The following is an 11,886-nucleotide window of genomic DNA, read 5'->3' as shown; positions in this document are numbered from 1 at the left end:
GCCCGAAGACAGCTGAGATAGGCTCCAGCAACCCCCGCGACCCTAATGAGGAATAAGCGGTACGGAAAATGAGATGAGATGAGATAAAATACTGGATGACACAGCATACATAAGTGGTGCGCATATCTACCTCACATTTCTAAGCTTCTTCTCATATTATAATAATAATAATAATATTTCATTTATAAGCGCCTTTCAAAACTCTCAAGGTCACTTTACAGTCACAGGATAAGTTTTTCTTTGGGTGAGTAGCGGCTTCTTCAGTAATGAAAACTTAATACAGAATACAGAACAAGCACCTGAAAAATCAATGTAGTAGAGTAACAATATATTTGCACTTCATAAAATTCAATATAAAAGCTGTATGCTTTAGATCACTTCGTTTGGATAAGAGCTTCACATGACACTGATTGAAGGTGACACTAAATCAGCTACAGGGGACTAATTTAGCACTGCCAATTCAATCAATCCAAATCCGCTCATTATATTGCATTTGGCCACCAAGCTTATCTGTTGTCAATATTCTACATTCCGACTAACCATTAGCCTAAATATTATCATCATAGTGTGACAAACTAAAGCCACAGGAGCAACTGTCCACCCAAAACACTGCGTGAAACTAAAGACACAAGGACGGGCTTGTCTGAAGCATTAAAAAAAATCTGCAATTCAATGGCTGCACGAGGTTCCATGCTTTCCTCAGAATGCCCAGTCTTCATTTTCCAAGACATTTTGGACAATTTTACGCTTCCAACATTGTGGGGAGAGTTCGTGGAAGATCCCCTCTTTGTCCTTTCCAGTGTATGTCTTGACTCCACCATGACAAAATAAAGTAAATAAAGGCTTGGTTGGATCACTTTGGTTTCAGGGAACTTGACTGGTCATCACAAAGCCCAGATACTATGTGCCAAGCCCTCTTCTCCAATCTCGGTGACCTTTGACCTTTTGAATGAGCAGACAAGAATTTCCACACACTGTACTTAATTGTCCTCTGAGTATAAATTGTTTCAGCTTGAAGAGGAAAGACCAACTTTTTAATCTACATGTTGTCCATGCATACAGTATACTGCAGTGTTTTTCAACCTTTTTTGAACCAGGGCACGTTTTTTTACATTGGAATTTTTTTGCGGCACACCACGAACCATCTCGCAGGGAAGAGGCAATCAGTGACGTCTTGCCACATGGACGAATATTAAATTACCCTCCCAGTCTTTTCAGCACGGACACAGGACAATGACATAATATTGGCAGAAAAAGATTAATAAATGTTTGTAAAATTTTAAATTTGAAAAAGGGGCACAAATTTTGAATTTGAATGGCCTTTTTTCAAGACGTCCTCAGATAATTCCTATAATTTAGCTTGTTGCACAAAAAATGAAACTGTTAGGGATGCAACACAAGTTTTGTAAAGCATTGCTTTGATATTGATTCAATTAAGTGTTCATGTTTCGGTATTGCAGGACTGGCAGTTGTAAGTACACTCATTTCTTTACATGGTGTGAGCTATTTTGCAATTGCTGCTTATTGCAGCAACAATTAGTCCCTTCAACAATCTATAAACCAAATATGATGAGTAAAACCTCACAGCATGTAATTACTTTTGAACAAACTCTCATCTATTATGTGTTCCCATAAAACCAAATCTCATGATGTTTTCATTCCTGGTGGAGAAAAAGTCTCACAAGCGTCCAGAGAACCAACAGAAAGCCAGACATACTGCGTTTTTATAAAGAATGATAATTATGGTGACAGAAACAACAGTGGAAACAAAAATTGCACCCATGAAGAGCAAAAAAAAAAAAAGAAAAGAAAAGAAAAGAAAAACATTGTCATGAAGTCAAAGATGAATACATTAAAAAAAATCACCGTAAAAAAGACGCATTGTAGCGTCTTTCCATCATGTCAATGTATTTTGCTGTACGTTTTTTTTTTGAAAACCAGATGTTAATGCCGCCAGCAGAGGGAGGCAAACTCCATGGAAGGAACGTATCAGCGTGTGGAAACGTGCTGATTAATTCATCACAACAGCGGGTGGCCATTTTTGGGTGCGACATTCCCCCTCGCCCGTTTGCCTCAAAATGACACGGAATAAATTATTTAATCGATTGCAAACATGTATGCTTTCCTCTTCAGAACTATTTGAATCATATTCATAACTGGATGTGCAACAAGAAAGCATATAATCCGAATTTGAAGCCATTGTAAACCCGGATAAATACAGAGGGTTGTGTCAGGAAGGGCACTGATTTGCTGTGGCGACCCTTTGAAGGGAAAAGCCGAAAGAAAAAGAGGAGTTTTGATTCTCCCGCAATGCAAGACGTCTTGGTGTGACGTCACGAACTGCGGGCGGGACTTTCTGAAAATGCCCAATTCGCAGCTCCATTTTTAGCAAATTTTGGACACTTGAAGTCATTTTTATTGGTGTTTTGCATTTGAATAAAAATATCATACTTCGTGTTTTGGGTATTTTATATGCTATAAAACGTTTTTCTGATGTCAGTTAAAAAACAAAAAAGTGACGTCGGTTGCCCTTTAAATGGATCACATTCAAACACACTTTTCTTTCTGTCCTGTTTTTGCTTTTAAATCAAAATGTGCTATTCCCCAAATCAACAAGTTAAAAATTGATACCACTGATAAACCATAAACAACACAAATAATAAAAGTCATTTATGAAGCCAGAATTACATCTGGCTTTTTTTCCTGTTAAATCAATATGAACAGCTATTAATTTTCAACGCGACCCATCCTGAAGAGGGTTGCATCGGTGGGAGCAGAGGAGGAGGGCTATGCAGCTAACTTCAGGCAAAAGAGAAATAAAACCCTGGACTAGTTGCCAGTGATATATAAAGGAAATCAATTTTCCATGGCCTCGTGGAACAAATAAACATTTCTGAATCTGAATAGCGCCAAGGGTGAGCTGGAGCATGGCCCAATTGACTTTGGATAACACCTAGGACTTGTCAGTACACTCTATACATTAATTTAAGGTGGAACAACTTAAAATACTAATTGGTGACCTTTATGCCACAAATGTTAGTTAAGAAAGAGAGACAAAAATAAATCAAGTCGTTTGCCTCAAAACAAGTGAATGAATTGTCTTGTTGGTGCAAACTCGTCTGTCTTTGTGTTGAAATGCTGGAAACTCCAATTTTAGCGACAATAAAATTAAACTATTATTTTCATTGCTCAACCGTTATTGACGTGTCATTATGTAAGAGGTGGAAATAATTAAAAATGGATATACAGATATGCCAAATGATTTGGACGTTTATATTTTTTCAACATCATTGAGCATATCGCAGCATAGAGTAACAGGTAGATTCAGTGTCTGCAATACGCACCAACGAATTACAAGCTAAAAGGCAATGAATGAGGTCATATCTGCGGCAGAAGGAATTATTGAATGCCTCCAATGTCCAAAACAAATTTAGATAAAAATGCTTCAACCTAAAACAACGTTTGACACTGCATCACGGAATGTTACACTTTGGATTACGCGTAACACTGCCACCTAGCGTTGCATCTGACACAGCCTAAGCAACTTCAAAAGTACGATGAAACCAAGAACATCACAATTTTCCAATTTCATAAAACAACAGAATAGAAAGAAAGAATAAATAATGTACGATTTGACACAACTAACAAAGACCGCCATGACAACACTGTCGTTCACAAGTGATTGATTAGTTGTGACTGGGGATTGACACCCAGACCAGAGTAATCGATTCTCACCGCCGACAGAAACACTACAGTATTGGAAGTTATCAGCATTGTCAAAAACACATTTATGAGTAAGTGGTGATTTAACGTTGGTCTGCGGTTATAGATTTGATTTTAGATTGCAGTTGTTATTATTACATTAGTGGTCACATCGGAGTTCAGTGACAAATATTAATCATGGCGAGCGATTTGCGATCATGCTAACAGCTGTGGCAAGTGGGTCCTTACAGTTTATATATCGATCAGGTAACGATTGCAAAAAAAGATGCCAATTGGCAGTATTCTACTCTTTCCTTACATACATCTCGGGAAAACGTAGTAAATGTTTGTCGCATATTAGCTCAATTATTTGAGTGTCCGTTTGATACGATACAGTATAGATGTATTTTCTTCAGTGTTCAGGTTTTTTTCTTCTCCCCCTGTGTTTATTTTGTGTTATTTAGAGAAAAGTGTTCGGGAATAATGGTCCCAGTGGTAAACTGCCCCAGCTGTAATGTCCTCTACAAAACCTGTATCAAGATCCCCTTGTGACGGTGATGTTGCACCTGTCATGGCAACCCAGGCTTCTGAGGAGGGTCTGTTGGGCTCAGACCGCTACGCAGGGATCATCCTGGCCCAGTTGAACAAAATGAGGCTCCGCACAGACTTCTGTGATGTGCGGCTGAGGGTCGGCGGCAGGGTTTTCAAAGTTCACCGTCTGGTGCTCGCTGCCAGCACCCCATATTTTGCCGCTCTATTCTCAAAGGGCATGAGCGAGGCAGATCAAGAAGAGGTGGAGATTCTGGGGGTAGATACTAAAGTCTTTGAGATTTTGTTGGACTTTGTTTATACAGGTATGTGTCAAGTTCGAAAGACACAGATCATTATTTTACTTTGTGTTAACTGTTTTGTTAAGTCCTTTGTTACAGCTTCAGCTGTTGTGAAAGGGCATGCCGTTTTTGTTTTCATTTTGTGTTGTTATTGTTTTTTTAATGAACACTCTGCTTCCTTTTCGTCAGGCACAATCAATGTGACAATAGAAAATGTTCAAGAACTGATGGTGGCGGCGGATATGCTGCAATTGAATGAGGTGGTCTCCATCTGCGGTCAGTTTCTCAAGAAGCACGTGGATCCGTCCAATTGTGTGGGCATCTTTCAATTCCTGGAGCAGATTGCCTGCATGGAATTGCTGGAGTTTTCTGAGAACTACATCCATGTTCACTTTCTAGAGGTATGAAGCACGTGATTATTTGGATTATTTATGTTCAACCTCAGTGTTATTGTTATTGTTCTTCCTGTTGTGTGCGGTATGAATTATCCATCCATTTTCAAATGCGTTTATCTTCATTAGGACCAGGGCTGAGCTGAAGCCTATCCCAAATGACATTGGGTTTGAATGAAGGCCAAATGCAGAGCACATTTAGACAAACAACGATTCACTCACATTCACACCTACGCTGTAAAAAAACACATATTGTGTGTATGTATATATGTGTGCACATGTCCAAAATAACAGAAAACAATGCCCTCCTGTCAATTACGGTAATGTAGTGTAGCCCTACACAAATTATATGGCACAGCAACATATTCAAATACTTATTTATGTAATTATAATGCAGTAAAGTAAGTATTTCCAAGTATTTTTTTCATGGCCCTGTTACTGCATGGACTATGAATTTAACAAAATATGTTGTCGAAGTTCATCAGAAATTGGATGCGCTACTACATACAACATGCTCTACTACTAAACTACATTTAATTTGTGGAGACTGAGTTTAACCTTTCAAATTGTCTCGTTTGTATTTTAAGCCTCCATTATTTGCTCCACGTTAGGTTTGCATTGGTGACGAGTTCGGCGGCCTCTCAAAGGATCAGATTGTAAAGCTTCTAAGAAGTGAAGAGTTGAGAATTGAGGATGAGTACCAGGTGTTCACTGCAGCAATGGACTGGATTCTCCAAGATGTGGCAAAGAGAAAAAAATATGTGGTTGAGGTGTTGGAACCTGTGCGCTTCCCTTTACTGTCCCCACAGAGGCTGTTCAAGTATATAGAAGGTGAGGAGGCTTTTAAAATATTCAAACTTGTTTTAACATTGACAAACCTAGATTTTTGTTTCATTTTTTCAGTGATAAGTGTTTTATGTCCAATTAAAACTGAAGTTGCAAATTTGATCTGTTAATCAAGGCATGGCTGACTTCAGTCTCAGGGTGGCACTGCAGACCCTATTGAAAGAGTACATTGAGGTCACAAAGTCTCCAAAAGATAAGACGCACTGCCAACTACATCAAGTCAAGATGAGACCAAGACGAAAAGCCAGGAAATACGTATATGCCATTGGTACGATTTTAAGTATCTTATTTTTACTTTCGTATGCCGAATGAGATGGGTTTTTATGTTTGTTTTGTGACTTTTACAATGTGGTCATTGCACAGTGAATGAAGTCATGTAAGAGTCTTAGAAATGATTAAAACACGTGTGAGATACGAGAATTAGAAGGAAAAAAATGGATTTTTGTTTTTTGTTTTCTTTTACGCAGGAGGCTACACACGGTTACAGGGTGGTCGGTGGAGTGACAGCCGGGCATTAAGTTGTGTGGAGCGCTTTGATACCTTCAGCCAATACTGGACCACTGTGTCATCGCTGCATCAGGCTCGTAGCGGGTTGGGGGTAGCAGTTCTAGAGGGCATGATTTATGTGGTGGGAGGTGAGGAAGCAGAGCCTATCATTGTCACATCACGTGGTAAAATAAGTTTTAACCACTCCTTTTTTTTCTTCACCAGGAGAGAAAGATTCAATGATTTTTGACTGCGCAGAGAGATACGACCCTGTGACTAAACAGTGGGCTGCTGTGGCTTCTCTGAATTTCCCTCGCTGTGGAGTTGGTGTCTGCCCCTGCCATGGAGCGCTCTATGCGCTTGGTAAATACTATATACTGTACTGCATATATATATATATATATATATATATATCTGTGGTTAACATGTCAACCTCACATGGCTGGGTTAAATCCGGCCTCCCTGTGTGTAGTTTGCATGTTCTGCCCAGGCCTTTATGTGGGTTTTCTCCGACTACTGCAGTTTCCTCCCACATTCAAAACACATGTATGGAAGGCTGATTGACTACTTGAAATTGTCCCTACGTGTGAGGTATGGTATGGTTGTTTGTCTCTGTGTGCCCTGCGATTGGCTAGCAACCAATTCAGGGTGTCCCCAACCTACTGCCCGAAGACGACTAGGATTGGCTCCAGCACTCATGCGACCATTGTAAGGATTGAGCAGTTAGGAAAATGTGTATCTATACAATAATACATATACAGTACATACACATGATGATTCTTGTTAGATGTGTGTTTTTTGTTATCAGAGTGGAAATGAATTTACCTTTCAGGGATTAGAATCGATGTAGTAAAAGATCCAATGTTGAACTAAATACTAATCACTGATTCGCTGTGACGACCCCCTGAAGGGAAAAGCCGAAAAGATTTATTCCTGTTTTTTTTCTTCATTAAGCTTGCACTATGACAATTTATGTATACGTTAATTATTATATTTAGCATTAATCGTCACAACAAATAACGCTTTAGCATTTAATTGTTTCTCATGCAGGTGGATGGATTGGCTCTGAGATCGGGACTTCAATGGAACGTTACGACCCAGAGGAAAACAAGTGGGAGGTCATTGGCAACATGGCAGTTCCCCGCTATTATTTTGGTTGCTGCGAGTTCCAGGGTGTGTCGTTACTTCTTTGTTCAAGCAAACTTTCGGATACAACCCAAAGACAACAACATATGTACATTTCAGAGGTGTCAATTTGTTGTGTTAATTAATTAGTCGTATTTAGTGTGTTATGTTTTTAATCACATGAATTTAAATTAGAATCCTTAAAGGACAACCGACATCCTAACTGACATCAGAAAAACGTTTTATAGCATCGAAAATACCCAAAACACGCAGGCTGATATTTTTAGTGAAATGCAAAACACCAATAAAAAATGACAAAGTGTCCAAAATCTGCAAAAAAAATTGAGCTTCGAATTGGGCATTTTCAGAAAGTACCGCCCCCAGTTCGTGACGTCACGCCAAGACGTCTTGCCTTGCTCGAGAATCAAAACAATGGCTTCAGATTCGGAGAATATGCTTTCTTGTTACGCATCCAGTTATGAATATGATTCAAATAATTCTGAAGAGGAAAGTATAAATGGTTGCAATCGATTAAAAAAGGTCTTCCGGGTTATTTTGAGGGATCAAGACTGACGTGTAGCGTCACAAAAAATGCAGAAGATGGCGCCAGAGCTCCGTTGGAAATGGGTTTATTTTTCAGCTTGGAATTTTTGTCAGCGAATGTCAATCAGTTGTCTCGGTGTAACATACAGTAAAGTCTCGTTATATCGATATCGGATATATCGATAGTCCCGGTTATATCGATACTATTTCTATGCACGCACTGAGAAAATTACATGCAAACAGGGTCGGATATATCGATAGTCCCGGTTATATCGATATTTTTTCGGACTCCCTTGAATATCGATATAACGAGACTTTACTGTACAATGATTCACCATTGCGTTATTTATGTCTTTTCCTTCTAATTTTGCCATCAACACGAAGTTTTCAGACCAAACAAAGTACCGCAAAATGCATTGAGGTGATGCAAGGTATGTCCTTTCTCGGTGAGGGGCATTCCTTCAGTGACGTAACGTGAGGACTCGTCACCAACTCAAAAACAAGACTTCCGCAATATTCAGCGTGAGTCTTAAAACGTAAAATATAGCTATATGCAGTGGAATCTTTGTAAAATACGCTCAATAGAAGTCATTTGAAGCGATTTTACAAATTATGGACACAACTTGTCCGGAGATGTCGGTTGTCCTTTAACTTTATTGTTTCTTATCTTGGTTGCCTTTTATAATATCACTTTTTGTGTGTTGGGTGACATTGTTTCTCTTCTCAGGCTTTATTTATGTGATCGGTGGAATCAGCGACGAAGGCACAGAGCTACGCTCAGCAGAAGTATATGATCCGATCATCCGTCGATGGAGCGCCTTGCCTGTTATGCTTACACGGCGGGCGTATGTGGGAGTGGCCTGCCTCAACAACTGTATTTATGCAGTGGGGGGTCGGAATGAGGCTGTGGGTGCTTTGGAGACGGTGGAAAAATATTGTCCAGAGCAGGTAACCCTGAACTGTCAGCGCCTTTTAATTCATCGACAATGTGCCATACGTATTTCCAGAATTTTAATCGATGCATTGGATTTCTCTTGTTGAAGAGGTTTTACTTTCACTTTTTCTAAGTTTAAAGCGTGGCTTCTCTTAAATTCTATCTCACAACCAAAGGTATTTTCAGATCATTTCTAACCTGACATTAAAACTTAAGAATAATCCATTTTGGTTTAACGGTGAAAGCATTTTAATAAACAGGAAGCATCCACTTGCATCAATTATACCTTAGTGTGTTGCCATGACCTGTCTGATTAAAAATCTGCACATACAAAATAGGACAGATGGATACATTGATGACAAATTCACACTCATCTGTGTCTTTTTTTTTCCTCTTCAGGAGAAGTGGTTGGAAGTGGCCTCAATGTCCACAGCGCGGGCAGGAGCGTCAGTGTCAGCAGTAAATGGATTGTTGTATGCCGTTGGTGGAAGGGCGGCCAGCAAAACTTTCTCAGCTCCCGTGACGATCGATTCTGTGGAGGTCTATGACCCCCACTTGGACACTTGGACTGAGGTTGGCAACATGATTGCGAGTCGCTGTGATGGCGGCTTGGCTGTACTCTAACCACCAGGATGATTCCAGACCGCACCTTAACCATACACTTGTTTGACATCACTGCACATTACTTATTTGTACATCTAATTGCCTTTTTTCTCCTCTAAGTTACAGTTCTGTTGATATGGCGGAAAAATGCCTTGACTGTTTCTGCCGAAATCGTCTATTGTTCCATGTACCCTCATTGCTTTAGAATTTTTACAAGTGTCCACAACTTTGATATTTTCTTTTGTTTGTTTAAAAACAATCTTTATCTCATTCTCTTTTCCATTCATCATTGTGAACGTTTTCTTTCTGCTCATGCTTATGAGTACGGTTTGGTGATCAGATCTGAAACCACTTTTTATCTTTCACTCCTCAAAAATGTCATTATGTGCGGTGCTACTTGTACATCTTATCAAAACACTTGAGCCAATTTATCAATGAAAGAAAAGAACTCAAAAATGCTACTAAACTGAAAGGTTGCAAAGCTTGTGCTGTTACTACTGGATTCTTTTCGTATTGATGGATAAAAAATACGTTTGCAGAAATGCCATATTATGCCCCCAATGTTTTTAACTTTAGGTTGAACCAACAACATGAATACAGCATTGCTGGAAAACAAATAAATACTTAAATAGTTTAGACTGCCTTATATGTGTGCTGTTTTTAATAATCATTATCTTCATTTGTTGACACTTTGTAAAATTATTTGTAATCCAGGAAACATATCTAAAATTGTCTGAAGCAGAGTTAAAGCAGGAACAGAGACCTATTTATGTTGGTTAAACTTTTGTGTTTCGCTGAACTCTTTTAGCTTCTTCTCAGTGCAGAAATTCTTCAAGAACAGCGTTGCCACCAATGAGAAGGTAGCAACCACAGTGAGCACAGTTCTCATGGCTTTGAACCAGGGTGGGTATCCAGGTAACAGTATCAAGTCATAGTGTAAAGACAGTCCTAGTCCCATTATTACCACCAAAGCACCCTCAATGACATTGTTCCTGCAGAGCAGAGCCAGCCAAGCCAAAAGTGAAGGAACCACACTGTTGCCCAAGTTCATCCAGTCAGGTTGAGCAGGACTACCATCAGGAATAGCAAACCCCCAGCGGGCACCTCCGAGGAAGGATACTATACAAGCCCCATAAAGCATTTGGGCATATGCCACTTCTGGGTAGAAGGACTGTGTAGTCGCCATGAGGAGCGGGGCAGTCACAAATGGGATGAGGCCAGAGAAACCAAGGTACAGTGCTGGCTTGGGAGCCTGAGTTAGGGCTCTCAAAGTAAAACCTTCTTTGGTGTCTCTTTTCTCTGAATGGCAGACACGGCAGCTAGCCCAGTTGGTTGGTTTGATGCACAGCAGCCTGTTTGTTGAAGCCAGTTTGGATGGAATCAGCAATGGAGATACCCTGGTGACCAGTTGACCATGAATTGAGTTTGACACACTATCTCCCCATTGAGGACGCCGCACTGGAATCTGGAAATGCAGAACATTTTTATTATGTTGATGACGATTTTTGGCATAAAAAATATTGACTACCCATAAATCGGACGATATCTTTTCACAATGACTTACCTTGATAAGATATCTACGATGTGCAAATCCAAACATTTTGAATCTAAAAAAATACATTTTACATTAACAGGTATATGTACAGTTCACGGTATTACGTGTAATTTACAAACCCAAATGTTACTTTAAAGTTGGGTAACAATAGGAAGTCGACAGATTCTAAACATGAGGTCAAGTAATTGTTCAGCAAAAATATGCTTGAAGAATACGTCTGTGTAAGCTCTCAGTCGTACAGGAGTGGTCCATCGATGAGAAGGTTTCTTCAGCCGTCATCTGTACAAAAGTACTTTTGTACAGATGACGGCTGAAGAAACCTTCTCATCGATGCTTGAAGAATGCACTACCTAAACGTTCTTTTTGATACGTGTCGCTTGTTAAATCACTGCACGAACTTGTACATGTATCAGTTTTGAGTGGCTTCATAAAGGGTCACGGTTAGTGTTTAGTACATCGGCGTTTGATTTATTGCTCTTGTATAGTAGTTCATGAATCCAAATACAATATCACATCGTGTTTACCATTTCTTACCTTCTAATCAAATCGAGGCTGATCATTTCAGACGTATTCGAATGTCCTTGCTGTGAAATTGTCCAGTTTTCATCCAACCACACCAGACAAGTTCCGCTATCGACTATTATGTCTGGACATGGAGGGGGAGGATTTTTGTGTCGTTCAAGAGTGCAAATGCTTAATACGTATACTAAATATTTCAATTGTGTCCTACAAATGTCGAAAGTATATGTAAGTCAAGCAGTGCGAAATAGGCGTCTGTAGAAGAATTATGAAGGTGTTTAAAACAAATTCATCATTGTTTAAAATTTCAACTCCAGTTAGTTAAAAACGTACCTAACAGAGTGGAACCTC

At 39.5% G+C, this 11,886-nt stretch overlaps 2 protein-coding genes across 3 annotated transcripts; one reads left to right on the top strand and one right to left on the bottom strand.

The window, feature by feature from the left end:
* The first annotated feature begins 3,703 nt into the window (after positions 1 to 3,703).
* On the top strand, positions 3,704 to 10,044 carry ipp (intracisternal A particle-promoted polypeptide). Of its 2 annotated transcripts, none has more exons than XM_089008886.1 (10): positions 3,704 to 3,794; positions 4,167 to 4,556; positions 4,722 to 4,933; positions 5,536 to 5,755; positions 5,886 to 6,038; positions 6,238 to 6,405; positions 6,482 to 6,619; positions 7,307 to 7,429; positions 8,652 to 8,872; positions 9,258 to 10,044. In XM_089008886.1, the coding sequence occupies exons 2-10, from the start codon at positions 4,217 to 4,219 to the stop codon at positions 9,480 to 9,482; spliced, it is 1,800 nt and encodes a 599-aa protein (XP_088865012.1). In that variant the 5' UTR covers positions 3,704 to 3,794; positions 4,167 to 4,216; the 3' UTR covers positions 9,483 to 10,044. The 2 variants fall into 2 exon arrangements, with proteins under 2 accessions (XP_088865012.1, XP_088865013.1); XM_089008887.1 differs by lacking the exon at positions 3,704 to 3,794 and adding an exon at positions 3,819 to 3,969.
* Position 10,045: 1 nt separating this feature from the next.
* On the bottom strand, positions 10,046 to 11,709 carry LOC148891760 (transmembrane protein 69-like). The gene is made up of 3 exons (XM_089008888.1): positions 11,551 to 11,709; positions 11,026 to 11,068; positions 10,046 to 10,926 (listed from the first exon to the last, which is right to left on the bottom strand). The coding sequence occupies exons 1-3, from the start codon at positions 11,574 to 11,576 to the stop codon at positions 10,225 to 10,227; spliced, it is 771 nt and encodes a 256-aa protein (XP_088865014.1). The 5' UTR covers positions 11,577 to 11,709; the 3' UTR covers positions 10,046 to 10,224.
* Between the last annotated feature and the right edge of the window lie 177 nt (positions 11,710 to 11,886).

Source organism: Hippocampus bargibanti, linkage group LG11 (assembly GCF_051943395.1).
Source record: "Hippocampus bargibanti isolate YZ-2025 linkage group LG11, ASM5194339v1, whole genome shotgun sequence".
NCBI classification, from domain to species: Eukaryota; Metazoa; Chordata; class Actinopteri; order Syngnathiformes; family Syngnathidae; genus Hippocampus; species Hippocampus bargibanti.
This window is presented reverse-complemented; position numbering and strand designations above follow the sequence as displayed.

Bases quoted from the DNA above. Each gene is read 5' to 3' on its own strand.
- LOC148891760 (XM_089008888.1), bottom strand. From the start codon at position 11,576: ATGATCAGCCTCGATTTGATTAGAAG. The intron at 11,069-11,550 runs GTAAGAAATGGT...GTATTTTTTTAG, and splicing joins AGCCTCGATTTGATTAGAAG to ATTCAAAATGTTTGGATTTG. The intron at 10,927-11,025 runs GTAAGTCATTGT...CTGCATTTCCAG, and splicing joins ATCGTAGATATCTTATCAAG to ATTCCAGTGCGGCGTCCTCA.
- ipp (XM_089008886.1), top strand. From the start codon at position 4,217: ATGTCCTCTACAAAACCTGTATCAAGATCCCCTTGTGACGGTGATGTT. The intron at 4,557-4,721 runs GTATGTGTCAAG...CCTTTTCGTCAG, and splicing joins GTTGGACTTTGTTTATACAG to GCACAATCAATGTGACAATA. The intron at 5,756-5,885 runs GTGAGGAGGCTT...CTGTTAATCAAG, and splicing joins GCTGTTCAAGTATATAGAAG to GCATGGCTGACTTCAGTCTC.